Genomic DNA, 27,760 nt, shown 5'->3' on the forward strand with positions numbered 1-27,760 from the left:
GGTGAGCGTGATCGCCATAAATAGTTCATTATTCGTTTGGGGTTCAGTTCTAGATATATCCATATGATCAGCAACCTTTGGGGGAAAATCATGGTATCAATCAGTTGTAAGAGACTAGATCTTTTAGGATTGTTTTGCTTCGGGACAAATTCCTTGGATTTTTATCATCAAAGTCATCTTCAGGTGGGCAGTGGGGCTAAAGGCAGTTGATTAAGTTTAAATGGTAAAATAGCACAGAAGTTAATGTAAATTATATATTTGTATAGATTTAAAAATAATTTTTCACAGTGCTGTTAATGTAGTTTCTTCGTAGTTTGAAAGAATGTTTTCAATAATCTCTGAAATTTATATGGAAAAGTAAATGTTTACCATAAATGCTATTTTTGCTCAGAAAAGCAGCAGATGTATAGTAATTTATGAACTGGTAAATGTTTCTTTTGAGTCTTAACTTTTAAGTGGCTAACTTCATAACAATTGGTTTTGATGTAGAAGCATTATGTTCCGAAATTTTCAAACTTTTTTCTTTATAGATCCCAAAAAGATTCCAAGATGACACAGTTTTTTGGGCACAATTTTGAGGATGAGAGATGGCGTAAAGCAGCTTTAAAGAATGCTTTTTCTTTGTTAGGAAAACAAAGATTTGAACATTCAGCAGCATTTTTTCTTTTAGCTGGTTGCCTCAGAGATGCAATTGAGGTAATGAATGAATTTTTTTAAAAATAGCATTGTCATCCTTTTAAGCTCTTCATGGTTTCAATTTTGTTTTTTAATTTCAACTCAAGTATAGTGGAACTAACACAAGGCTTAATGTCTAAAGGCTTAATGCCTAAAGGCTTAATGCCTAACTGGTAATATTTAATGGTGACTTTAAAATTTTGTCATTTAGCTTGAATGATATTTATACAGAATTAAAATTAACCAGGTTCTGTTGGTTGGTAGAGATAGGTAGTTGATCTGACTCTTAAAAATATTTATGAACAGTTAAAAAATAAAATATTTGTCCTGTCACTTTAAACACATTCGGACGTATATTTGGCTCTGTGTTAGTTGACAAACCTTAGGAAATTTTTAGCTAATTATTTCTAAGTAAACCTTACAAAAAGTTATAAATATTTAAAATATAACATTTCTGTTTCAAATTGCCCTTTTGCTCAGAGTTTCATACAAGTGATTCAAAACATCTTTTTGATTTGGAAACATTATAGTCTGCTGAGGTGGATGGGGAAGGGTAAAAGCTCAAGAATAAAACAAAGCGTGTCATTTTAGCAATTATTTAGTGGTTTTTCATTAGGCTAATTCTTTTTGCAAATATGTATTTAGTACTACCAGATAAATTAACATAAATGTTGTCAAGTAGATTTGCTGAAGCAAGCAGCATATGTTTTGTTTATTGTCCTTGTTCACTATTTTCAGATATTAATAAAGCTTTGTGTTCATCTAGTTATTAGTGAGTTAATTGAGTTTACCTTAAAATGAAAGATACCCTTATTTATAAACAATATTTCTTGTTTTTGAAGGTATGTCTTGAGAAACTGAATGACATTCAGTTGGCTCTTGTAATAGCAAGACTCTATGAGTCTGAATTTGATACATCTGCAACATATAAATCTATTTTACGTAAAAAAGTTTTGGGAATTGAACTCAATGAACTCAATTTGTTGAATATAAATATGCATTATGATCCTTTTCTTCGGAGTATGGCATATTGGATTTTAGAAGATTATAGTAGTGCTCTGGAAACATTAATAAAGCAACCTATCAGAGAGGATGATGGTAAGCTATACTTCTAAGATGTTAATGTTTAAGAGTTTTATTAGTGTTCGTCAGGTTCAGAGCACACTGTTGGGTGCTAAGGATAATGCAGAGCAAATTGAAGACGTACATGGTCTAAGACTTTATGGTTTAGTTGGGGAGACAGAGTTATGTATACAGTTTTTTATTTTTTATTTCCCCCCCCCACCAGGAAGCTAAATCCTTTGAAAACCAAGGACTTTGGATTTTCTTATTGAACATAGATGTTTTCAACGTTTGAATATAAATGTTTTGAAGAAAATAGTGATAAACAGGGAAATAGAAGTGGTTGGATTTCAACTATAATTTTAAGGTTGACTAGATAGGACTGAATTGGATATGGAATATGAAGGGAATGAGAGTGAAGTTTAACTCCTGGGTTTTTAGTTTGAGCAATAGATAAGTGATAGGGGGAAGGCTAGGAGCAGAGTTTGGAGAGTGTTGCTTTAGATAGAAAAGACTTCTCAGATAAGGTAACCTTTGAGATGAGACCTAATTGAAATGAGTGAGTAATCAGTCAGTGCAGGTATCTGGTTTTTAGGCCAAGGGCACAGTAAATAAAAAGGCCTTGAGGCAAGAATATGTACATGTAAATGGAAACGTAATGTAGGCCTTTGGATATAGCATTCTAGATTTACAGGGTGAAATTGCTACTAGAAATAGAGATGTGCACGTTATCACATATAGATGGTATTTAAAGCCGTGGGACTGCAGGAGTTAACTCAAGGAGTGTAGATAGAAAGGAGGTCAAGTACTGAACTCTAGGACACTCAGCATTTAAAAGTAGAGAAGATGAGGAAGATCTAGCAAAGCAGACGGACTGAGATGAAGTGTCCAGGAAAGTAGGAGAAAAAGAACTAAGTGTGTAACTGGATGTTTTAAAATGTCTTAGATTGTTTCCTGAAGAGATGTGAAATCAGCATAATCTTTGTTTTCCTACTATGTTAGAACGCTTTCATTACAACTGTGTTCCTGTCTATTCAGTGCTATGTATTAGTTTGGTCTCTTAAATTTTTCTTAGAAGACCAGGTAGATAAAGGTGCCATGGTAGAGAAAAAGGGCTACAGTACAACCCTTGAAGAATTTTTCTTGGCTCATAAAATGAATTTACTTTCAGATCAAGTCATGATGTCAGCCTGCAATCCTGCCGTTTTTAATTTCTACAATTATCTAAGAACGCATCCTCTTTTGCTGAGACGTCATTTTGGATCATCTGATGCGTTTTCCGCACACATGAGTTTAACAGGAAAAAGTGGACTGGCAGGAACAATTAATTTAAGTGAAAGAAGATTATTTTTTACTACTGCCAGTGCTCATTTAAAAGCTGGCTGCCCTATGTTGGCTTTGGAAGTATTATCAAAGATGCCAAAAGTCATCAAAAAAACGAAACCTTTTTGTAGAACATCTAGTTTTCTGGATACTAGTAAAGTCTGTTCTCCTTCTTCTCCATTCAAATTGGATGCAGGGGAAGATAAGTCTTCTGCTATTGATTGGTCACAGTCACTGATGAATGGTTTTGGATCTTCTTCAGAGGGTTCCTCAGAGAAGCAGTCAAATTCCACTCTTTCTTTTGACTGGAGCCAACCAAGTATTGTATTTCAGGATGACTCTTTAGAATTAAAATGGGACAGTGATAACGATGAAGAAAATGAGGATCTCCCTGTTTCAATGAAAGAACTAAAACCTTTACAGAGAAAAGTAGGGGAAAAAATAGATGAAACAAGTTCTAAGTACACAGACTCTCTCAGCACACTAGATGAACATGACATTTTAAATCCATCAGAAGATATCATTGCAGTTCAGTTAAAATTTAGAGCATGTTTAAAGATTCTCACGGTAGAACTTCGTACTTTATCTACTGGATATGAAATAGATGGTGGAAAATTGCGATACCAGCTGTACCACTGGCTTGAAAAAGAGGTGATAGCCCTTCAGAGAACTTGCGACTATTGTTCAGATCCTGAAGAATTACAGTCTGCATTTAGTGAAAATGGAGATGCATTTGGATTAAATGAAGATGCTGAAGATTTGCTTCATCAAACAAAAGTGAAACAACTGAGAGAAAATTTTCAGGAAAAAAGACAGTGGCTTTTGAAATATCAGTCACTCTTGAGGATGTTTCTTAGTTACTGCATACTGCATGGATCCCATGGTGGAGGTCTTGCATCTGTGAGAATGGAATTGATTTTGCTTTTACAAGAATCTCAACAGGTATGTAACTTACATGATAACCAGTCAAAATACTACTTGTATGAAAAACAGTTTTTGAGATTGCTTTTTTAGTTTTAAAATGTTAAAATTGTTGATTTTCTTAATTACGGTTGCTTTAAGGAATTCTGCTTTTTGTGTGGTGCTTCATATTATGGATTTCTAGAGTTGTGAATGCATTGTGGTTTAAGGACAGTTTGATATCAGACCCTGTGATCTGCTTAATTCATATTAAACATTCTTATACGAATGCCTTGTGAGATGATGATACGAGCGTATTGTCCCATCAGTTTTCATTATAATTGGTGGAAGGTTGATCGTCCCTTCTAACTCTGTAAAAGTTTGTTATGCTTTTAATTTTTAATTGTTCTGAAGTTTTTCAAAGAGACCCTGAATTACTTAATGGATTATAACTATAAATAATTGATTAACCTTTTTTCCCTTTGTTTTTTAAGGAAACAGCAGAACCAATATTTCCTAGCCCTCTTTCAGAACAAACCTCAGTACCTCTCCTCTTTGCTTGTACAGCCAGTGCCAAAACAGTAGTTGCCAATCCGTTATTGCACCTTAGTAATCTAACACATGATATTCTGCATGCCATAATAAACTTTGATTCACCACCCCATCCTGATATCCAAAGCAATAAAGTAAGTATGCTTGGTTTCAGACATTTAATTTACCTATATACTATGATAAAACTAAAAGATAAGTGTTAAGGCTTTTTATAAACAATTTTAAATATCATCCTATGCATAGTGATTGTTTCATTGCCAAATTTATATTGGTTTTGATCAAAGAAAACTTTTGGTTGTAGGCCAAGTTCATCTTACTTGTATTACTTATACCCAATAGGGTACTTCAGTTTTAAAGTTTTACTTCGTCTTATTTAACTGCATCATTTTGGTAAGCATAATAGTGTGTATGCACATTTATGAGTAAATCTTCAGCAGTACACTTAGCCAAAAAGCTGGGGTTTTTTTAGAGACAGAAACTTAATATTATGTAAAAGTACTAGTATCTCTTTTTTTTTCCCTCATAGTCTGCATTTGATTCTCTCCCCCACCTCACAGGCTGTGATATCATGCCATCCATTTTCTTTTTGTCTAGTGGTAGCCTCTCCTACAGTTTTACCTTCCTGGATAACCTTAACCCTTATAAATTAATTTTGTCACTTTGTTTCCTATACTGCTCAGTAGAATAAATGCCCACATTGCATATTATACAATTAGGAATTTAATTTTGTTTAGATTGTGCTGCTGATTTTAACCAAACTTTATTCCATATTCAACTTTAATAATAAGCAAATAATAAGCATAACCCTGGTGTATCAGCTTTTGCTGCTTAAGAGCCACCCTGAAACATTAATAGCTTAAAATAGCCATGATTTATTTTGCTCATGATTCTGTGGGCCAACTGGACTGATAGCTGGATACCTTCATTTGTCTTTGGTCAGCAGGCAGGTTGACTGGATTCTGGATGACCTAGGATGGCCTTATTTACATTTCTGGTGGTTGGCAGACTGTTTGCAAGGCTGACAGGAAACTTTGGGATGACCAAAGACTTTGGGATGTGTCTCATCCTCCAGTAGGCAAGCCTAGAGTAATTAGCCTGGGTTCTCTAAAGAAATAGAGCCAGTAGGGTGTGTGCGTGTGTTTTTATAGAAGGAGCCTTGTTGTAAGCAGTTGGCTCACTTAATTATGGAGGCCAAGAAGTCTCAGGATCTTCAGTTGGCAAGTTGGAGACCCAGGAAAACAGATTGTGTAGGTCCAGTCTAAGTACAAAGGCCTGAGAACCAGGATAGGTAATAGTGTAAGTTCCAGTCCAAATTCCAGCAGGCCTGAGACCCAAGAAGAGCCAGTGTTTCAGTTCTAGTCCCAAGGTAGGAAAAGACCAGTGTCCCAGCTCAGTGCAGCCAGGCAGAAGTTCCCTCATACTCAGCTTTTTTGTTCTATTCAGGTCTTCGATTGATTGGATAAGGCCCGCTCACAATCGGGAGGGCAATCGTCTTTACTCAGTCTACCAATTCAAATATTAACCTCATCCAAATTTACCCTAACAGACGCATCCATAATAACGTTTGACCAAACGTCTGGGCACCCCTTGGCCCAGTTAAATGGACACATGAAATTAACCATTTCACCTGGATTATTTCATATAGTGGTTCCAGGGGTTTAAAGAGCAAAAGTAGAATTTGCAAGGCCTTTAGAGAACTCGGTTCAGAAATAACGCATCACTTCTGCCGTGTCCTCTTGCACAAAGCAAGTCTCAGCCCAAATTCAGTAAGTGGCGAAATAGACTCCACCTTTTGATTGGAGAAGCTAGAAAATATTATCGTTTTTGTAGTCTGTTGTATGTGGTCTTCGCTGTCTTCATTCATATGATGTTGTCCTTGATTTTAATTCATATCACATGTCTATTGATCATTGAAGGAAAAATAGCAATTAGATTTTAATATGCACAAAGAGTATCATACCTTATAATTAGATCAAGAACCTGGTCTTTTAATAGTCTAGCCTCCTTTCTTACCTAGATTAAGCTTCTCCCTCATCCTCAGATCTACTTCTGTTACTTCTCTTGTCATGCCATGTTTGGAGCCCTGTCTTCCTCAGTACACGTATTTGCCTTTCAGTTGCTGTCTTTCATACCTTCTTTCTCTAAAATTTCCCTCTCTTCAAATTGTTTTCTGTAGTAACTCGACTGTGTGATAGCATATTCTTCAGTGATCTGTTCATAAGTGAACTGTCATTTACCAGGCTGGACTTCATATTTTGGTTGAAGAAGGAGCAGTTTAAGTCTTGGAGGGCTTGCTTTTAATGCATGGCTCATGGCACTACTGAATAAGCTAACATCTGTTCTCGTTTGCCCTTAAAACAAATTAGGTAGTAGGTGTCTGTTTTATAATTTCTGCCAAAGTCCTCAGGTTTTGTGTGTTTGTTTGTGTGTGTGTTTTTAATTTGTTTGTCACAAGACCTTTCAGACAGAAATGAGTATTAGGGAGAAAAAGGAAATAGTTTATAAGGGCAAAATCATTTTTTCATCTTTTTAAAAATGCTGATTATATTAGGTCTTGAAAAAAAGCTACATTTTTCAAAGTTATAACTCTGTTGTTTTTTTTTTCCAGGTATATGTAATGCATACTTTAGCAGCTTCACTTTCTGCTTGTATTTATCAGTGCCTTTGTGGTAGTCATAACTACAGGTAAATATCTTGTGAAATTTAAGAATGTTTGCAGTAACTGATGAGGTTTGAGAATTTGTATGCTCTTGCTCTAGAAATACTGTGTACTGCAGTCCACCTTAAATAATGCAAAAAGCATATGGCTTAAGTGTTGAGTCCTTTTTTTTCATCTTTGAAATTTTAGCATACGTCTTTATGGCAAATGTATCTCAAGTAAACTCTTCACAATATAACTTATTTAGCAGCCTTTTATTGATCACTGTCTAATGCTAGACATTGTGATATACGCTGGAATAAGGTCTCCTTCCTTAAGGTCAATCTAGTTAGAGACAAACATGTGAAATGATAAATGATATGTAACATGACATCATACTTAAATGATATGTCCTATAAGATGATAGGTAGTAAAATCTCAGGGAGCACAGAGGAGGGAGTGACTGACTTGGAATTGAGAAAAATTTTACAGAGTAGTTGATTATGATTTTTCTCTTTATGTCCTAAGGTTTCACTTAGGACATAAAGATAATAAAGCCTAAATAATTTAAAGCCTAGATAATTTATCTAGGCTTTCAAAACATGTTGTTTGACAGTGTGGGGGTCTGTATCTTTCTTTAGTTCTTTGAAATTCCCTTACTCTATTTCTTCAAATATTTTATCTTCTCTCTTCTCTTTCCTTATATGAGACAGATATTGGAACTTGTGGGTCCCTCTTATTTTTCTTTTAGCTTTCCTCTCAAATGATCCCTTTCATTATTTCTTTATTTATTTTTTGCTTCATTTCAGGAGAAATCCTAGCTTCATTTTCCAGACACTAATTCATTCTTCAGCAATGTCCTGTCTTTTATTTAGCCTATTTGAGTTTGTTTTAGAAATTCTATTTTCAATTTTAGTATCTCTTTATTTATTTTAATAGCCACTTAAAAAAATAACTTACTGTTCTTTTTTTAGTTTTATTTTTTTTTAACATCTCTGAGTATAAACCACTTTCCTTAATGTTCTGGTAAGTCTTTGCTTCCTCAGGTGTAGGTATGTCGCTGAGTTTGTTTTCTCTTACATGATGTCAACATTCCTTTGTGTTGATTTTTGATTATCTGTTTATCTTATGTGTTTGAATTCTCCCAGGGGTCACCTCAGCTTACTACTCTGGTTATGTATTCCCATAGTAGCTTCAACTTGATTTCTTTGACCTTGGTCCTCCAAAAGTTCACTTTCTTATTACTGAGTATGGCTTTGTTTTCATCAACATATTTTTATCTTTCTTATCATTTCCGTAGGCTTACTTTAGCAGGGGAGATTTTTGGTTTTTGTTACTCTTCCATCTTGAAAATGGAAAGTAAAGCAAGAGAAGCTATTTCCATATGTATCAAACTGTTAGAACTAAGACAACTTGCCAGTTAGAACAGATCTAAACAAATAAGTGTGCTATTTTTAAATATTATATTCATTTATTTAACATATGATATAGGAACTACTGACAGGGTTTAACAAATTTTTCGTACCATTTTTCTATTGTATTTATTTCATAGTTTGTGTCAAGCTGTAATTTATTTTGTCCATTGATCAGTTTATTTAGTTTTAGCTTAAAGTGCCATTTAATTAGAGAAGCTTATGCTGAATTCCCAAACTGTGTGAAATCACTCCTCCCTTTTGCTTTCATATCACTGTATGCATAGGTTTTGTCTTTAAAAACAGTATGATAAAATTATTTGTGTCTGATTCCCCCACCAGACTATAAATCGCATGAGGACGGAAACCATGTGTTTCCTTAAACACCTGTTATCTGGTGCATATACCTGATATAACCTACCCTAGTGTAGGGTAGAATAGCCATTAAATATCAAATTGAACCTAAACTGACTTTTTCAACTCAATAACCTTGTTTTAAATTTTGATATATAAGCTTGCTACTTGTGGTCAATAATGATTTAGTTTTTTCATTTGTACATATTTTATGTCTTACAGTAAATATATTTAAAAGCTATCATATCTGTTTTAATTTAGAAAATTTAAAGGACACTTTGTTTTATTATAATACTAGACTATAAAGCACAGTACTTAGGTGTAAAGCAGTATAACTAATACACAAAATTTTGTATTTAAGGTACCCTAGATGATAGATCTAAAACATGGAAGTATTACGTGTGAAATTCATTTTAGATCATTGTATGTTATTATTGTTTTATTATATCGTTGTTATTGTAGATCATTATAGATTGTTATTATTTAAATTTTTTTTTCTTAGTTCATTTCAAACAAATCAGTTTACTGGAATGGTGTATCAGACAGTACTGCTTCCCCATCGACATTCTTTGAAAACAGGAAGCTTAGATGAAGCCATAACTCCCAATACATCACCAGCTCATTGGCCAGGTATAAATAATTTATATATGTGTGAGTGTTTTTCTTAGCCTTATTGAATTTAATCAGATGAGGAAAAAGTAGGTTTGGCTTGGGTTTGTTGTATGATAATCATTGTTGTTAACTATTGTTAGAATTGATACCAGTTTATTATTCACCACTTATTACAAATTATCCAGTTATGTAATGTTAGTTTTTCCTTTATCATCATACTAAAATAACTCAAATATTTTGTTATATCACTTTTTATAATTTTGCTTTTGTCATAATAGAAAAACATTTGTTATGGCAATGAAATTTTATCTATCAGATTTGAATCAGATTACAGATTTCCAGCGTTTGTCTAAATTGAACAAGTAGCTCAACATTTATGCATTAACTGCAATAACCTCTACTAGTCTATGAATCTATGGCAGAAAATATTTTAATCCTGATGCTGTAACTTTTTTCAAAAATTAGGAAATGTTGATTATTTATTAATTTATTGTCAATGATAGCTAATGGTAGCTATGTTTGTTGTTTCTCCTAGGAATAACTTCTCTAATTCGACTTTTGAATTCTTCTGGGGAGGAAGCCCAGTCAGGGCTTACAGTCTTGCTCTGTGAGATTCTCACAGCAGTGTATCTTAGTCTCTTCATCCATGGCTTGGCAACACATTCTAGTAACGAACTGTTTCGGATTGTGGCCCACCCTCTAAATGAAAAAATGTGGTCTGCTGTATTTGGTGGAGGTGCACATGTTCCCAGCAAAGAACAGACACGCTCAAAAGCTTTACCTGGTTAGTTTTTAAACTGTTTTATTTTATTTTTTAAGGCTACAGCTTTATTTTTTCATCTGAATGATAACTTTGTTAAATGTAATTACATTTTAATTCATTCACAGAAAGTTCTGTTACCATTTTCTTAAAGCATGAACAAATAGTTTTGTGGTAAATATGCAGTATAAAGTTTCTTGTGTAATTATCAAACTTTAAGATACTCATGCACCAGTGATTAGAACTATCTAATGTAATTTAAAATCTTTTACTATTGAAATTTTCATTTGTTTTGAAATGTACTGTAATATTGGTTTTTGTTCTATCCCAAATCAGATCTCTCTTCTTTCTTTGGCAGGAAGGTACTTTGCTATGCCTAGCCCCCACCAGGTAGTGGTATTCTCCATGGAATGTGTGGGCTTTTCCAAAGCTCTTTCAACCATCAGTTCTCATAGCCCTCCCAGTCTTGCAGGCAAGATATTAGCTTTAGAAATAGGCTTTTACAGTTCAGCTTGCTTTGTGTTGTTTTGGAAGGGTTGGGGTACAGTGGGCCAGTTTTATTTTGTTTGGCACTTAGCAAACTGAAAATTTTCCATTAATCAAGTCATATTTTTGATTTAAAACAATGATTAGCATTTTAGAAAACCATCCCTGCTTTTTTATTATGCTTTAAGTTCTTCATTTTGATGTTTTCTATTCCTTAGACTTTAACATATTTTTAAATGTGTAGAAATAAATAAACGTCAGTGCTAATCATGATAAATCAGACTATGGCTTGAAATGACTGGAAAAACATTTCAAATAAGGCTGCTTTATGTTCTGCATATTATGATTCCAGCCATTAGGGTTTTGGATTTCTAAGTGTTCATAATATCATGCAAAGTAAGTATTTTAAACAATTGTATTACCTTTTCTAACTTTCTAATGTTGTAACTGTAGGTACTGTATTTATTTAAAGACTGAAACAAGCTTTTGACCTGAAAAGAATCTTCATGATGCTTTCTGCCTTTAAGTTTTCTTTTTTTTATTAGCCCATATGTGATAATCTTGGCTTTAAAATTTTTAACAATATTTTAAATTTTGTAACATCTCCTTTCTAATTTTTAAAGAGTAATTTCCTGTGCTTTATTTTTTATATGGATAAAAATAGAAAAGACTAACTTATGAAACTCATGTTGGAATATATACTTAACTTCAGGTATTTGAATTCATTTTAGAAAAAATTTCAAAGTCTGAGAGGGAGTACGATTTATAGGTCTACTGAGATTAAAGACTGTGATCTTGTTATTACAACATGTTATAAAGGGATAAATTCTTGAAATAGAATGTCCACATACTTGTAAAAAATTAAAAATACATTTTTACTAACCAGTCAGCAAGCCTCAACTTCAACAATTCCTGGAGCATTTCTGAGCACAGATACATAAACAACCTTACTCAAAGTCCAGGTTGTTCTTTGTTTAACCACTCAGATATAGCTGTTTGTAGTTACAAATATCATATAATCAACTCTATCTCACCACTTACTGAATCCGAAATAATCAAAGTGAAAAAAATTATCTGCATCTGTATGTTTAACCACTTGCGTTGGGACATGGTAGCCAAATAATACAGGATACTTAAAAAATGAGGTTGACTTAGTGATGGGGCTGGATATAGCCACATATAGATTATGTGATGCTCATCTGTCTATAAGAACCCAGAAACAATTCTGAATGCAATCAATCATGGATGTAACTGAAGGAGCATGTACAGAAAACATAAATGATATGATTTATCAGTTTGCTAACCAGAAAAAAGAGTACGCTCATTTAATGATGAAACCAAAGGTCTGCTGTTTCTAAAGCTGATTTAGTTTGTGAAGGAACAAGTAGAAAAAGAAAAAAATAGAAAAACAGAATAAAGGGAAGAAGTGAAGATACTAGGTAGTAAAGGCAGTAATAGTAATTAGAAGTAGCAGTCCTATGAGGCAGATAAACTGACAGTTGGAGAGACAAAATCTGAGAACAGAAAATCAACCAAGACAAAGGGACAAGCAGGGGTGGCTTTCAGTATAAGGCAGAGTTCTGAAATCTCAGTTTTTGAAGGCATTATTATGTTGTTCTGAAAGCACACCAACTAAAGCAGCACAGCAGCTTGATAAATTTTAGGTTGTAAGTAAGCAGCCCTGTATGTTCGAGTTACTGTTGAATGTAATCATGATGTCTTAAGAGTGTAATTAAATTAGATAATATTCAGTATACATTGTTGACCAAGGGAATAAAATGATGCGTTTTAGAAAAGTTGATCTGAATTCAGCCAAAATTGTTATATATATTGATATATTTTTAGTTTCTAGTGTTTAAATATGGCCAAATGAAAACTGACAGGTCTAGAATATTTCATTTTCCTGACAACCTATTCATCTATTCAGTGTCAATGTATTGTATATTGAAGATGAAATACATGCTTAGAACCCTTAAAAATCTGTTTTTAAAAAGTGTTTTCATAAACTTAGTACTATGAGAAGATTTTAAAAGTTACCATTTGTTTTCCTTGTTCTGGTATAAATTCTGATTTTAATTTTCTTTGCAATAATGGTCTTATGAACTAAATTTTTCTTTCTACATGTCTATTATATACTTAATGTACTTTTAGTGACATAAAATTTAAATATGACTTAAGCTTTGTAATATAAGAAAATGGTAGATGATTTTTATTAGACTTTAACTCAGCAGGTCAGAGTTCTTAACAAAAATGTTAAGGTACATAAATCAGTATTTTATTTTTTAATCAAATTTACTTTGTGATTCCTACATATGTTAATGAGGGATTTATTTTTTCTAATTAATTAAAACTGTAGCGTGGGTGAATGTTCATGGAGTTCTGAATTATTCTATTATGGTTAAGTTTTAAAGTAGATGATCATATAAGCAATAGCAGTTTTTGAAAAACTACTTTTTTTTCTGCTAACAGTGAGAAATCCATACTTTTGCTTTTTATTGCATATTGTAAAGCAAAACAAAATATTTTAAGAATTTTTGTTGTGTTTCATAATAATGTTTGCAGGTATAAGAATTGTCGTTATTCCTGTGCATACCTTAGTTTTTCTTTACCTACATTCTAACTTCTTAATGCCCCTTATAATTCATAAGCTCTATCTATATCCAAGTTCCTTTTCATTTCTCCCTAATGCTGATTTTTTTCTTTTATTACTAGTAAAGTAGCCATTTACTACCTTAATAATGGAACAGTAGAATCAGTTTGTATCCAAGGAGTGACACAGTTCTTGATATTTTATTATTAGCTTTTTTCAGAAACAAATGGTTAAGCACCCAGGAGCTACACAGTTTCTCTTGGTGCCCCTCAGCTTCATGACCACTCGAACCCAACGTGATATAAGCATAAAGTTGTCTTAGGTCTTGCTGCAATTTGAGGGAAAAGAAGAGGGAGCATCTACCCTAATGATAAGCTTCAAATCATTTCTTGTTTGCTAGGAGGTGTCACTAAGGTCTTTTAATTTGTAGCATTTCAGGTAATATAACATTCGGTACTGTGAACCTGTTTGCCGTTTTTCCCCTGTTGTCCTTGTGCATCAGAAATGTTTCAATAAGAAGTTTTATACTTCTGAAATTGAGTCTGTAATTTTAAATGTTTCCCCTCAGTGTGGTTAATTTCTTGTTTTCATGTCAATTATCTGGGTTCACACACTGTACTTGCAAATGTTTTTCTCTCTTAAAAAATTTTTTTTATGTTTTGCTTTAAAAACTTTGCTTTTTTATGACATAGCAAGCTTGGTAAAATCTGTGAATTTAGCATTGTAAGTTTTATTTTTCCCTAAACGTCTGTGTTCACATCACATGCCTTCTAATAATCTAAAAACAAAACAAGGAGAATAGTAATATTTGTCAAGTGATAAATTTATTTTAAAGCATAGCATTAATTTTTTTGACAGATTAAAAAAATACCCTTATATTCTAAATTTTTTACTCAATGAGAATTTGGTAAAACCACTGTTTAAGTTTTATAATGTATATAAATGTATGCAACAGATATATTAGAAACATGATTGTTGATTATCAATTGCTTATAAGATCAGAGAGAAAAAATTACACATTGAATATGATGGTTCTTTTTAAAGTCATTTGAATGATTACATACCACTTTTTAGCAATCCCTTTGTATACTAATTTTATTCATCTTTATTTCATTTTTTCTGAAGTAACTAAATTATTGTTAGACTCAGCTTGGCTGTAGCTTGATATAATGCATGAGCATGCTGTTTATGCAAGCTAAGTAGCTTCAAGCAATAAAACAAAATTGTATTAAAACACAAATACTTGTATTCCTTTGGAAGGTAAGTGACTTCTTGCTGTAACCATTAAAGAAGAATATTGGTGTGCCTTAATATGGGGTTGTTTGCCTATCTTTTAGACCATGACTATGTCCAGGAGATCCTTGATTTTCTATTGGTGATTTGCATCTAGTGACTTAGTATTGATTAAAGATTTGTATAACTTGTTTTTCTTTGCTAATGCCCTTAATACTCTAAGGTAAAATACTAAGAGAATATTGACTGTTAAATGTTTAGAAGTTAAAACAATAAAGATTGCATTTTCTCCCTCTTCTTTGTTGTTCCATTGAGTAGAAAATTCTACCTCCAAGCCATTTCTAAAAGTCTGAATCAGTTTAGTAGGTAGTTTTGGTGTTTGAATTTTTTAATATTTTCAGTGAAAAATTAGTAGTAGTTTTTTAGTAGATAAAAGGCCAAGTGATTACTGAAGAATCTCATAACTGAGTTGTTGCCTTTAATTACCACTGACATCCCATGGTATTCTTCCCCCCCCCCCGCCCCATGATATTCTTAAAAAACAAAATAGAAAGATGTAGATAATTTAGATAAGTCAACATTCAGAGAGTAAGGGACAAGATGAGATAAAAACAAAGATCACTATACAAGATGATTTTTGTCTCACTTCCTCCACTATTTTCTTACCTTACTATCATAATAATCTCGGTTTTGTGTATGTACTTACTTGTAGTTAACCTTAGGTCTTATGTAAAAATAGATGAAATCAGAACAATGAAAATTGTACTTATTTTATAATACTTTATTTTGTTCTTGTTAGTTTCTTCACTAGTGGAAGAAGGAGAGAAACAGAACAAACGTTTTAGGCCATCAAAAATGTCTTACAGAGAATCTGCCTCAGTGACCTCTTCCTCACCACCAGTAAGCCAGGAATCACTGATAGTTAAAGAGAAGTTCATTCCACCTGAGCTCAGTATCTGGGACTATTTCATTGCCAAGGTAATACAAGTGTTATCCACATGATTATTTGTGTAGTTAAACAGAAATGAAACTGTTTAAAATAAGTAATTGTTGGTGTTTCCAAATATTTTTCCACACTGGTTTAGAAAATTTTCATTTTATCAGGGTACATTATCACAAAATATACCCTAAAATATTTTGGACATATTTCAACCAGGTTTTAAGGCAGTTCTTTTATAAATTATGATCTTTGCATTTTAAACAAAGCAACGTTCTTAGTAAGATGAAAAGATAAATTGGTTATTAGCACCTTAATGCTTGATAGTAATTAAGGAATCAAGACTGCCAGAAGTCAAAGTGCCATCCATACTCTAATTCCTTTTCTATACTCCAGGCAGTCCTGCATTGTCCTGATATACACAGATTTCAGTTTTTAGTTAAATAACATCAGTCCCTCAACAACACTGTTCAATTTTAAAGTTACCACAATTTATTAAATATGAGTAATCGCATAAAGTACAAACTTTCCTGCTAGCTATTCAGTCCACAAATCACTATGTAAATAACAGATGCACCTCATGATCAGTGACCAATCACAACAGTTCTTTCAAAGTCTGTCAGTGATTGGTCATTTAGTACCTGTTATTCAGTATTCAGTTCATACACAGACAGAAAGGCATGTGGTTGTCTTGCCTCCTTATCTCCCATAATAAACTCAAGTGACATTTTACAAAACTGGCTAATCAGAAGAGGGAATTGGCTAACACAGATAAAAGTGCAACTGAAAAATGAAAAGTGATAGTGATAGTACTGGAAGTGAAATTCAAATCAAATATAAGTAAAGTTATAGAAGAAATAGCTAACTTTGGGAATACTGACATTGCTGTCATTTGATACACTTTAGATGTACAGCCAGAGGCAATTAGTAAAGGCCAGCTTATCAACATAAATGGGGAAAGTGTGGCAAAAGGATGAAGATGTCCCAGAGATAGTGAAATTGGCAAAATACTTCACATTAAAAGAACTCTGGGTAATATTTCACAACATTGAAAGTGCGAAGAGTAAAAAGTTGGACGCTGATACAAACTTAGAAAGGAGTATGACGATTTGCTAACGTTAGAAAAGAAGCTTGCTTTGATTCCTGAGTTAGAAGAAGGCCAGCACTGTTCAAAGTACTCTTGATAAATTTCTTACAAAGAAATAAAACACTTTAATTCTCACTGTTTCTAATTACAGTATACTAAATAAGTATTGTTTTTACTATTTTTTTTCATTTTCCTATACATTTATAGCTGACTGTAAAAGTTTTTAATGTTCTGACAAATTTTTAAATGGTCACAGAACATTTGTAATATTTGCATGCTTCAGGGTAAAGAAGGGCATTTATATCACCTTGTTTCACATTGCCTTTTGCAGTCATTGATTCATTCAACAGATGTTTATTATGTACTCTGTTTATATTGGAATATCTTTATTTCATCTTCATTTTTAAAGCATAGTTTTACTTTTGCTGGGTATGTGATTCTTGATTAGCAAGGCCGCCTTTAGTTGTCTTGTTCCTGGATCTGGTTAAATTTGGGGCTGGTCTGCCCTTGTTCCAATCTGTATCTCAGCCTCAGGCTAGTTGAAATGTTAACCTTCCCTAATTGTTTGCTGCTAAGAACTCTTGTTTTTGACAATGCTGCTGGGCATGGAATTCGTTGTTGTTGTTTTTTTAATTGAAGTATAGTTGATTTACAGTGTTGTGTTAATTTCTACTGTACAGCACAGTGATTCAAGTATTCATTTATATACATTATTTTTCATATTTTTCATATGGTTTATCACATGATATTGAATATAGATTGAGGACCTTGTTGTTTATCCATTCTCTGTATAATAGTTTGCATCCCCTAATCCCAAAGTCCCAATCCCTACCCCACCTCCCTCTTGGCAACCACAAGTCTGTTCTCTACGTCTGTGAGTCTGTTTCTGTTTCGTAGATAAGTTCATTTATGCCATATTTTAGATTCCACATTTAAGTGATATTATATGGTATTTATCTTTCTGTTTCTGACTTACTTCACTTCTTTTTTTTTGCGGTACGCGGGCCTCTCACTGTTGTGGCCTCTCCCGTTGCGGAGCACAGGCTCCGGACGCGCAGGCTCAGCGGCCATGGCTCACGGGCCCAGCCGCTCCGCGGCATATGGGATCTTCTCAGACCGGGGCACGAACCCGTGTCCCCTGCATCGGCAGGCGGACTCTCAACCACTGCGCCACCAGGGAAGCCCCACTTCACTTCTTATAATCTCTAGGTCCATCCATGGTGCTGCAAATGTCATTATTTCATTTTTTTTTTTTTTTTTTTTTTTGCTGTACTTGGGCCTCTCACTGTTGTGGCCTCTCCCGTTCCGGAGCACAAGCTCCGGACGTGCAGGCTCAGCGGCCATGGCTCACGGGCCCAGCCGCTCCGCGGCATGTGGGATCTTCCCGGACCGGGGCACGAACCCATGTCCCCTGCATCAGCAGGCGGACTCTCAACCACTGCACCACCAGGGAAGCCCTATTTCATTCTTTTTAATGGCTGAGTAGTATTCCATTATATATATGTGCCACATCTTCTTTATCCATTCATCTGTCAGTGGATATTTAGGTTGTTTCCATGTCTTGGCTCTTGTAAATGGTGCTGCAGTGAACATTGGGGTGCATGTATCTTTTCGAATTATAGTTTTCTCTGGATTTATGGGCATGGAGTTCTTATTAAAGTCAGTCCCCTCTGGCCAGGCCACAGAGTTCTTTGTCCTCAAAGGCTGCTGTCCCTGATAGAACAAATGGGCCACAGAGGGCAGGGGTTGGATTAGGAGTACCCCCTGGCCAAAATGCCAGATGCTCACTTTTTACCAGAGATTCAGTAGTTTTTCTTGAATAAATACTTCTCTATGTGCTGTATGTATTTGGTCAGTTTCCAGTATCTTTAAATGGTTGTTTTTGACAACTTTTTCCAGTTTCATTACTTCTTTTTGGGAAGAGGACTTACCAAACTCCTCACTCAGCTTTTCCAGAATTTCTACCCTCCCTGCTATGTTTCTTTATTGGGCTTCTTTGGACCCAAGATTTTATAAGTTTTCTTTTCAAATTTCCCACATCTCTTCTTTCATCCTCACTCTTAACTGATGACATCATCTTATGTCATTAAAAAAAAAATAGAACCAGACAAAAGTCTTTCATCATTCTGTCGTGAAGCCCTCATCTTGTTCTCTCTTGTTATTATCAAGGAAGCATCCTTCCTATCAAAGATTCATTGCTATTCTGAATCCTATCCTTGTTTTTCTTCTCTACCCTTCTCTCTTCACTACTGGCTCTTCCCTTCAGAGCAGAAATGTGCTCTGCTGTCTCCCATTCCAAATCCTGCTTTGATCCCAAAACTTTTTCGAACTATTATCCCATTTCTCTGCTTCCCATCCTCCTTCAACTTTTCAAAACTATAAACACATTATCTTTCTATTACCATAGGTCCCGTTCATATTTACCCATTGTATGACTCGTGACACAACCACCCCACTAAACCTGCTGTTGTTGAGATTCAGGTGGTATCCATGTTATCAAGTATAGGAAACTTCTTTGTCATCATCTTATATGACTTCTTAGCAGTATTCAATCCATGTGACTATTTCCTCCTTTTTGAATTACTTTTCTCTCTTGTTGTATTGATACCAGTCTCTTCTAGTTTATTTCCTAACCTTACTATTTATTCCTTCATAGTCTTCTTTCTTCTTCCTTTTCTGCCTGACCTGTGAATCTTGATCTTCTTCAAGATTTAGGTTTCTGATACTTATTTTCTTTAGTACTTCCCATGTCACAACCAAAGTCCTCCCATTTTAGTAAACGGCATCTTCATCCTTATAGTTGCTCAAGCCAGAAACCCAGAAATCGTCTTTTCCTTCTCTTTCCCTTGCTCTCCAAATTGATCAGTAAATCTGTGCTTTCCCCCAGATATACCATGAATGTGTTATTTATCTCCATCTCCATCACACACCTGTATCCAGACTGCCAACTCTTGCCTTAGTTACTGATGTCTCCATTTCTTCTCTTGACATTTGACTTTTCTCTCATAAGGCTATGGTCATAGTAACATTCCTAAAGTATAAATCTCAATACCTATCCTCTACTTAAAACTCATCAGTGGCATTCCATTACACTCTTTACTGTGTTGTACAAAAACCCTACCTGATCTGTCATCTGCTGTTCTCTTCAGCTTTTCTCCCAACACAACCCTCTTGCTTTAGTAGGCTTCAGCCGAACTTCTTTTTTTTTTTTCCATACCAAACTCTTTTACCTTATTAAAGCCTTTTTACATACTATACCACCTAAAATGCTTTTCTTCCCTCTTGTTAAATGGCTTATTCCTTCTTGTCCTTTAGGTCTCACTTAAATGACACTTTTCAAAGAGGCCTTTCATGATCAGCTTATCTCAACTCTTGTTAATATTCTTGATGCCAATGCTATTTTCTTCTTTATAACACAGCTAAATACAATTTATATTTAGTTTTCTATTATTTGCCTGTTTTTTTCCCCCACTAAAATATAAGAGCTGTGAGGACAGTGACTATATATATGTCTTAAAATTTCTTACATTGAGTATACTTTTCACACATAGTGGATACTTAATAAATTTTTGTTGATTGGATGAATAAATAAGGGAATTGTGTAAAGTGATGTTGAAGGCATAGAATGTCAAAAAAGAAGCAACCAAGTACTGGTTACTTTACTTTCTTATAACAAAGTACCCCAAAATGGGATAAATTGCTAATATTAGACTGTATAATTGAATGTGTTAAATCAGATAGTTGGATGATAAATTCTGTAACTTTTTTATTTTAGCCTTTTCTACCTGCTTCTCAAAGTAGACCAGAATATGATTCAGAGGAGAGTCTGGAAAGTGATGACGAAGATGAAGATGTTTTAGCTTCAGATTTCCATCTCCAAGAGCATTCTAATTCAAATTCATATAGGTATGGAATATTTAATTTTAAGCTTCTTTAAAAAAATTCATTATGTAATTTTGAAAATAATATATGAAATTAATATCTTGGTGAATTATATTATAACCCAGATTTCTTTAGCTGAAATTGTTAAATTCCCTTCCTTAACAATAATTTGACAGTTAATTTTTGATTACCCTTGAATGGACAATCTGTACTTTTTTTCAGCTCTCATAAATCTTGCTGTCATATCATTCCTTGCCCTTTGCTCCCTACAATAAACAAACTGCATTGTTTTAACCTAAAAGATCTAATGTCTTTTCAGTACACTAGTACTCAAAGATGTCAGTGATTTGTTTCTTAAAAATGGCATATGTGGAACACATATAAAAATCATAAATGTTCAAATACCCTCAAAGCTCCAATGCTACATTATTATCCTTACATGTGTAAGTGATAGTATGATATGGTGTTTATATCTGAAAGGTGTATATATTTTATTATGACATGGTATGTTAATTGATAGAAAAATATAACTTTTCCAAAAGAAACAAGTAAGTATATTAGGGAAAATGAAGTACTCCTTTATCGAAAAGAACAGTTTTTATGAGATTTTTAAAAAATTAATTTTTATTGGAGTATAGTGGATTTACAGTGTTATGTTAGTTTCTGCTGTACAGCAAAGGGAATCAGTTATACATATACATATATCCACTCTTTTAGATTCTTTCCCATATAGGTCATTACAGAGTATTGAGTAGAGTTCCCTGTGCTATACAGTAGGTTCTTATTAGTTATCTGTTTTATATATAGTAGTGTATATATGTCAATCTCAGTCTCCCAATTTATCCCTCCCCCGCTTTATCCTTTTTCACCTTGGTAACCATAAGTTTGTTTTCTACATCTGTGACTTTATTTCTGTTTTGTAAATAAGTCCATTTGTACTATTGTTTTAGATTCCACATATAAGTGATATCATATAATATTTGTGTTTGTCTAACTTACTTCACTCAGTATGACAATCTCTAGGTCTATCCATGTCGGTGCAAATGGCATTATTTCATTCTTTTTTGTGGCTAATATTCCATTGTATATATGTACCACATCTTCTTTATCCATTCCTCTGTCAATGGACATTTAGGATGCTTCCATGTCCTGGCTATTGTAAATAGTGCTGCAATGAACGTTGGGGTGCATGTATCTTTTCAAATGAGTTTTCTCCATATATATGCCCAGGAGTGGGATTGCTGGATCATGGTATAGTAGCTCTATTTTTAGTTTTTTAAAGAACCTTCATACTGTTCGCCATAGTGACTGTACCAATTTACCAATCTACATTCCCACCAACAGTGTACGAGGGTTCCCTTTTCTCTCCACCCTCTCCAGCATTTATTGTTTGTAGATTTTTTGATGATGGCTCTTCTGACCAGTGTGAAGTGATTCCTCCTTGTAGTTTTGATTTGCATTTCTCTAATAATTAGCAGTGTCGAGCATCTTTTCATGTGCTTTTTCGCCATCTGTATGTCTTCTTTGGAGAAATGTCAATTTACATTTTCCACCCAGTTTTTGATTGGGTTGTTTGTTTTTTTGATATGGAGCTGCATGAGCTGTTTGATATTTTAGAGATTAATCCCTTGTTGGCCACTTAGTTTGCAAGTATTTTCTCCCATTCTGAGGGTTGTCTTTTTGTTTTGTTTATGGTTTCCTTTGCTGTGCAAAAGCTTTTAAGTTTAATGAGGTCCCATTTGTTTATTTTTGGTTTTATTTTCACTACTCTTGGCAATGAGTCAAAAAAGATCTTGCTGCAATTTATATCAGAGAGTGTTCTGCCTTTGTTTTCCTCTAAGAGTTTTATAGTATCCTGTCTTACATTTAGGTCTTTAATCCATTTTGAGTTTATTTTTGTGTATGGTGTTTGAGAATGTTCTAATTTCATTCTTTTACATATAGCTGTCCAGTTTTCTCAGCACCATTTATTGAAGAGACTGTCTTTTCTCCATTGTATATTCTTGCCTCCTTGATCGTAGATTAGGTGACCATAGATGGGTGGGTTTATCTCTGGGCTTTCTATCCTGTTCCATTGATCTGTATGTCTGTCTTTGTGCCAGTACCATACTGTCTTGATTACTGTAGCTTTATAGTATAGTCTGAAGTCAGGGAACCTGATTCCTCCAGCTCCGTCTTTCTCTCTCAGGATTGCTCTGGCTATTCGAGGTCTTTTGTGTTTCCATACAAATTGTAAAATTTCTGTTCTAATTCTGTGAAAAATGCTATTGGTAGTTTGATAGGGATTGCACTGATTCTGTAGATTACTTTGGGTAGTATAGTCATTTTGACAATATTGATTCTTTCAATCCAAAAACATGGTATATCTCTCCATCTGTTTGTGTCATCTTTGATTTCTTTCATCAGTATCTTATAGTTTTCTGAGTACAGGTCTTTTGCCTCCTTAGGTAGGTGTATTCCTAGGTATTCTATTGTTTTGATGAGATGGTAAATGAGATTGTTTTCTTAATTTCTCTTTCTGATCTTTCATTGTTAGTGTATAGGAATGCAAGAGCTTTCTGTGTATTAATTTTGTATCCTGCAACTTTACCAAATTCATTGACAAGCTCTAGTAGTTTTCTGTTAGCATCTTTAGGATTCTCTGTGTGTAGTATCATGTCATGTGCAAATAGTGACAGTTTTACTTCTTCTTTTCCAATTTGGATTCCTTTTATTTCTTTTTCTTCTCTGATTGCTGTAGCTAGGACTTCCAAAGCTGTGTTGAATAAAAGTGACAAGAGTGGACATCCTTGTCTTATTCCTGATGTTAGAGGAAATGCTTTCAGCATTTCACCATTGAGTATGATGTTAGCTGTAGATTTGTCATATATGGCCTTTATTATTTTGAGGTATGTTATCTGTGCCCACTTTTCTGGAGAGTTTTTATCATAAGTGGGTGTTGAATTTTGTCAAAAGCTTTTTCTGCGTCTATTGAGATGATCATATGGTTTTTATTTTTTAGTTTGTTAATGTGGTGTATTACATCGATTGATTTGCGTATATTGAAGTATCCTTGCGTATACTGAAGTATCCTTGCATCCCTGGGATAAATCCCACTTGTTCATGGTGTATGATCCTTTTAATGTGTTGTTGGATTTGATTTGCTAGTATTTTGTTGAGGATTTTTGTGTCTATGTTCATCACTGATATTGGCCTGTAATTTTCCTTTTTTGTGATGTCTTTGTCTGGTGTTGGTATCAATGTGAGATTTTTATTTGCTGGTTTCCTGTGTTAACCTGATTTTGTTTTTTTGAATATATGGAATATTTACATGGCTCAAAAGTCAATCTGTGTAACTCAACAACAAAATAACTCAATTAAAAAATGGGCAAATAAGTTGAACAGACATTTTTCAAAATAAGCACATGAAAAGATTCTCACTATCACAGATTATTGAGGAAATGCAAATAAAAACCACAATGAGAGATCCCCTCACACCCATTAGATTGGCTATTATCAAAAAAAACAGAAAATTACAATGTTGGCAAGGGTGTGGAGAGATTGAAACCCTTGTCCACTGTTGGTAGGAATGTGAACTGGTGCAAACCACTGTGGAAAACAGTATGACAGTTCCTCAAAAATTAAAAGTAGAATTACCATATGACCCAGCAGTTTCCCTTCTGGATATATACCACAAGAAATTGAAAGCAGGTGTTGAACTGGTAGTAGTACACTCATGCTCATAATAGCACTATTCATAATAGCCAAGGGGTAATTGCAACTCAGGTGTCTGTCAGCAAATTGAATGCAATAAAGAGTGTGGTAGATACATAGAGTAGAATATTATTCAGCCTTTAAAAGGATGGAAATTCTGACACATGCTACAATATGGATGAATCTTGAGGACATTTTGCTAGGTAAAATAAACCAGGCACAAAAAGACAAATGCTTGTATAATTCCACTTATGTAAAATACCTAGAATAGTCAAATTCATAGAGACAGAAAGTAGAATGCTGGTTGCCAGGGCCTAGGAGACAGGGAAAATGGGGAGTTATTGTTAAATGGTTATAGAGTTTCAGTTTTTCAAGATGAAAAGAATTCTGGAAATGGATGGTGGTAGTGGCTGCACAATATGAATGTACTTAATGTCACTGAACTGTACACTTAAAGGTAGTTAAGATGTCATATGTATTTTACCACAATTTAGAGTAGTAAAAAATCAGTAATCTAAGAAATAAATTTTTTGCTTGAAAAAAAAAATGCCAAGGTATCTTTTTTTAATTAAAAAAGGAAATCTGTATAAAAATATAAAATCTGAAGTCTCATATCCCTTCCACTTGAGTCCTCCTCTATACCCTCTACAGATACTTATTTTTATTAGTTTCTGGTTTATCCTTCTGTTTTCAAAAATAAGGGGGTGTGTGTGTCTCTGTGTGTGTGTAAAATTTATTTCCGCTGCTTTCTTACACAGAAGGTAGCAGGTAGCATACTATATAATGTTTATAACTTGCTTTTTATTTATTAATACATGCTGGGGTTCACTCCATATTAACATTTAAACATCCTTTTGGCTACCCTAAAGCATTCCATGATTCAGAGCTAGTTATTCAACCATTACAATTACTCTGATGGGTAATTTCTACTCTTTTGCTGTTGTAGATAATGCTGACATGAGTAACTACATGCATGTATTGTTTTGTTTTTGTGGAGGTATATCTTCAGGGTAGATTCTTGGTAGTGAATTGTTGGATAAAGAGTGTGTAGTCTTCTCAATCCCTAAGTAAATTTTTAACAGATCTACTGTTGCTTTATTTTTAGTTGGTCATTGATGCGTTTGGCAATGGTGCAGTTGGTGCTCAGCAATTTGAAGACTTTCTATCCCTTTGCAGGTCATGATCTTGCAGGTAATAAATAGCTTAACATAAACTTATATTGCCATTGCTTTTGATTGACTTATTTTGTATTGTTTTTCAAGTAGTGGAGAAAACGTTTAGTAAGTTCCTATGGGTCTATCATATTGTTAGGTGCTTTTAGGAGGACAGGGTCCAAGAAAGCAGGGAATCTGAAGCTGATGTGATTGACTGTATTGAGACTGTGTTTATGGCTCTAGCCAAGGTGTTGAAGATTTAATAGTTGTAGACACGTAGGAAACTAAACAAAAGCAAAAATTTAGTAATTATTAACTCTGAGGGAGAAAAAGGTTGTACAGGAAAGAAAGGGGCATGATAGTATACCAAGTAGTTCAGCTGTGATCTCTATTAACATATATATAAAACAAAGTAGACACTAAATTATCAATCTAACTAAAAATTATTATGGACTGTATTGGAATGATGGAGAGAGGGGAAGTTTATTCTCATATTTCATAGTAGTAAATCAGTAGATCATTTCTAAAATAGAAAAAAATCATAAGCATATTATTTAGATTTTTGAAGGTAAACAGCAGAAATAGCTAAAAGTTGAAAGGGGGATCAGGATTCAGGAGTATGGAAGTGTAGAACTGGAAAGTGCTGACTTTTGTAATAAGTATTATTTCACTTTTTTTACCTTGTATATTATTTTACTTTTCAAAAGAAGTCTAGCTATGTGCTGTACATAAATTGGGCTGATACAAAGGCTTAAAGCAATTAATTTTCCTCCCAAACATATTTTTATAATATTCAGGTACATTTTTTGTGCGAAATTAAAGTCAAAAGCAGAGATTGCTATAGCAGTTATTTATTTATTTATTTAATTTATTTATTTTTGGCTGTGTTGGGTCCTTGCTGCTGCGCCCGCCTTTCTCTAGTTGTGGTAAGCGGGGGCTACTCTTCGTTGCAGTGAGCGGGCCTCTCACTGCAGTGGCTTCTCCTGTTGCAGAGCATGGGCTCCAGGCGCACGGGCCTCAGCAGTTGGGGCTCACAGGCTCTAGAGCGCAGGCTCAGTAGTTGTGGCACACGGGCTTAGTTGCTCCACAGCATGTGGGATCTTCCTGGACCGAGGCTCAAACCCACGTCCCCTGCATTGGTAGGCGGATTCTTAACCACTATGGCAGTTACTTAAATCACAAGTCACAAATGTTATTCCAAGTTCTAGTAGTAAAGGTATGATGTAATTTTGACTTAGATTGCCCTTTTATTCTGTTGTCCTAGGCCACTAATTATGTTGAAATGCTATACAGATTTATGACATTCTTTTCAATCCTCTGGATTTCTGTGCCCACCCCTCTTTCGCATCGCCTCTGCCAAAATGTGTGTTTATATCTTATTCTCTACATTGAATATAGCATTTTACTGCAGAAGATAAATGTGGGTCAATTTTATTTTCTCTTTATAGAGCTTCCAGTTAGTTCACCACTTTGTCATGCCGTTCTAAAAACTCTTCAATGTTGGGAACAAGTTCTTCTCCGACGACTTGAAATCCATGGGGGGCCACCTCAAAACTATATTGCAAGTCATACCTCTGAAGAGAGTGTGTCTGCAGGTCCTGCAATTCTCCGCCACAAAGCTTTGCTGGAACCTACAAACACTCCTTTCAAGTAGGGTTTCATATGAATACTGTTCTAATATGAGTTTTATTAAATCAGAATGTCATCAGGTGGTATTTAAAGAAAAAATATTTTAGTACTTCCATATTTAATTTGCTGTTCTAGGCTCATATCTGTGTCTTTGTGTGATGCATATTGTAGTCCGGATGTTAGCAAACATTTCTTGCAAAGGTTCATATAGTAAATATTTTAGCCTTTACTGGCCCTACAATCCTTTTTGCAGCTATTCAACTCTGCCATTTGTAGAGTAAAAGCAACCATAGACAGTAAATGAATGGGCATGGCTATGATCCAATAAACTTTTTTTTTAATATTTATTTTATATTGGAGTGTAGTTGATTAACAGTGATGTGTTAGTTACAGGTGTACAGGAAAGTGATTCAGTTATACCCATGTAAGTATTCATTCTTTTTTGAATTCTTTTCCCATTTAGGCTATTACATTGTATTGAGACAAGTTCCCTGTGCTATACAGTAGGTCCTTGTTGCTTATCTATTCTAAATATAGTAATGTCAATAAACTTTATTTTTGAATATGAAAGGTAGGCTGGATTTGAGCCATGGGCCAGTGTTTTCTGACATCTACGTTGGAGCAGACCTATTTGGAATAGCTAGTTAGCAAACTGTTTTACTGTACATGAGGAGATAAAGCATTTGCACCAAGAGGTAAATCAATTCATTGCTTGCTTCATTAAGAAAGTCTTACTACAAAAAATGTTAACTGAACTAAACAGTGTACTTAGTGGCTTAGT

The 27,760-nt window shown here is 34.2% G+C and overlaps 1 protein-coding gene across 5 annotated transcripts in view; it reads left to right on the top strand.

Moving 5' to 3' along the window:
* Positions 1-27,760, top strand: part of DMXL1 (Dmx like 1) — a 262,636-nt gene that overhangs the window by 62,683 nt on the left and 172,193 nt on the right. For 3 of the 5 annotated variants that reach the window (XM_067731511.1, XM_067731506.1, XM_067731507.1), the window contains exons 22-33: positions 531-696; positions 1,518-1,773; positions 2,909-4,002; positions 4,455-4,646; positions 7,121-7,197; positions 9,419-9,546; positions 10,064-10,312; positions 10,647-10,760; positions 15,397-15,575; positions 20,397-20,527; positions 25,302-25,387; positions 26,799-27,000. In XM_067731511.1, coding sequence (XP_067587612.1) covers positions 531-696; positions 1,518-1,773; positions 2,909-4,002; positions 4,455-4,646; positions 7,121-7,197; positions 9,419-9,546; positions 10,064-10,312; positions 10,647-10,760; positions 15,397-15,575; positions 20,397-20,527; positions 25,302-25,387; positions 26,799-27,000 — 2,874 coding nt within the window. The remainder of the gene's footprint in view (positions 1-530; positions 697-1,517; positions 1,774-2,908; positions 4,003-4,454; positions 4,647-7,120; positions 7,198-9,418; positions 9,547-10,063; positions 10,313-10,646; positions 10,761-15,396; positions 15,576-20,396; positions 20,528-25,301; positions 25,388-26,798; positions 27,001-27,760) is intronic. The other 2 variants (XM_067731509.1, XM_067731510.1) reach the window with 1 other exon arrangement.

Source organism: Pseudorca crassidens, chromosome 3 (genome assembly GCF_039906515.1).
Source record: "Pseudorca crassidens isolate mPseCra1 chromosome 3, mPseCra1.hap1, whole genome shotgun sequence".
In the NCBI taxonomy this organism is placed as follows: Eukaryota; Metazoa; Chordata; class Mammalia; order Artiodactyla; family Delphinidae; genus Pseudorca; species Pseudorca crassidens.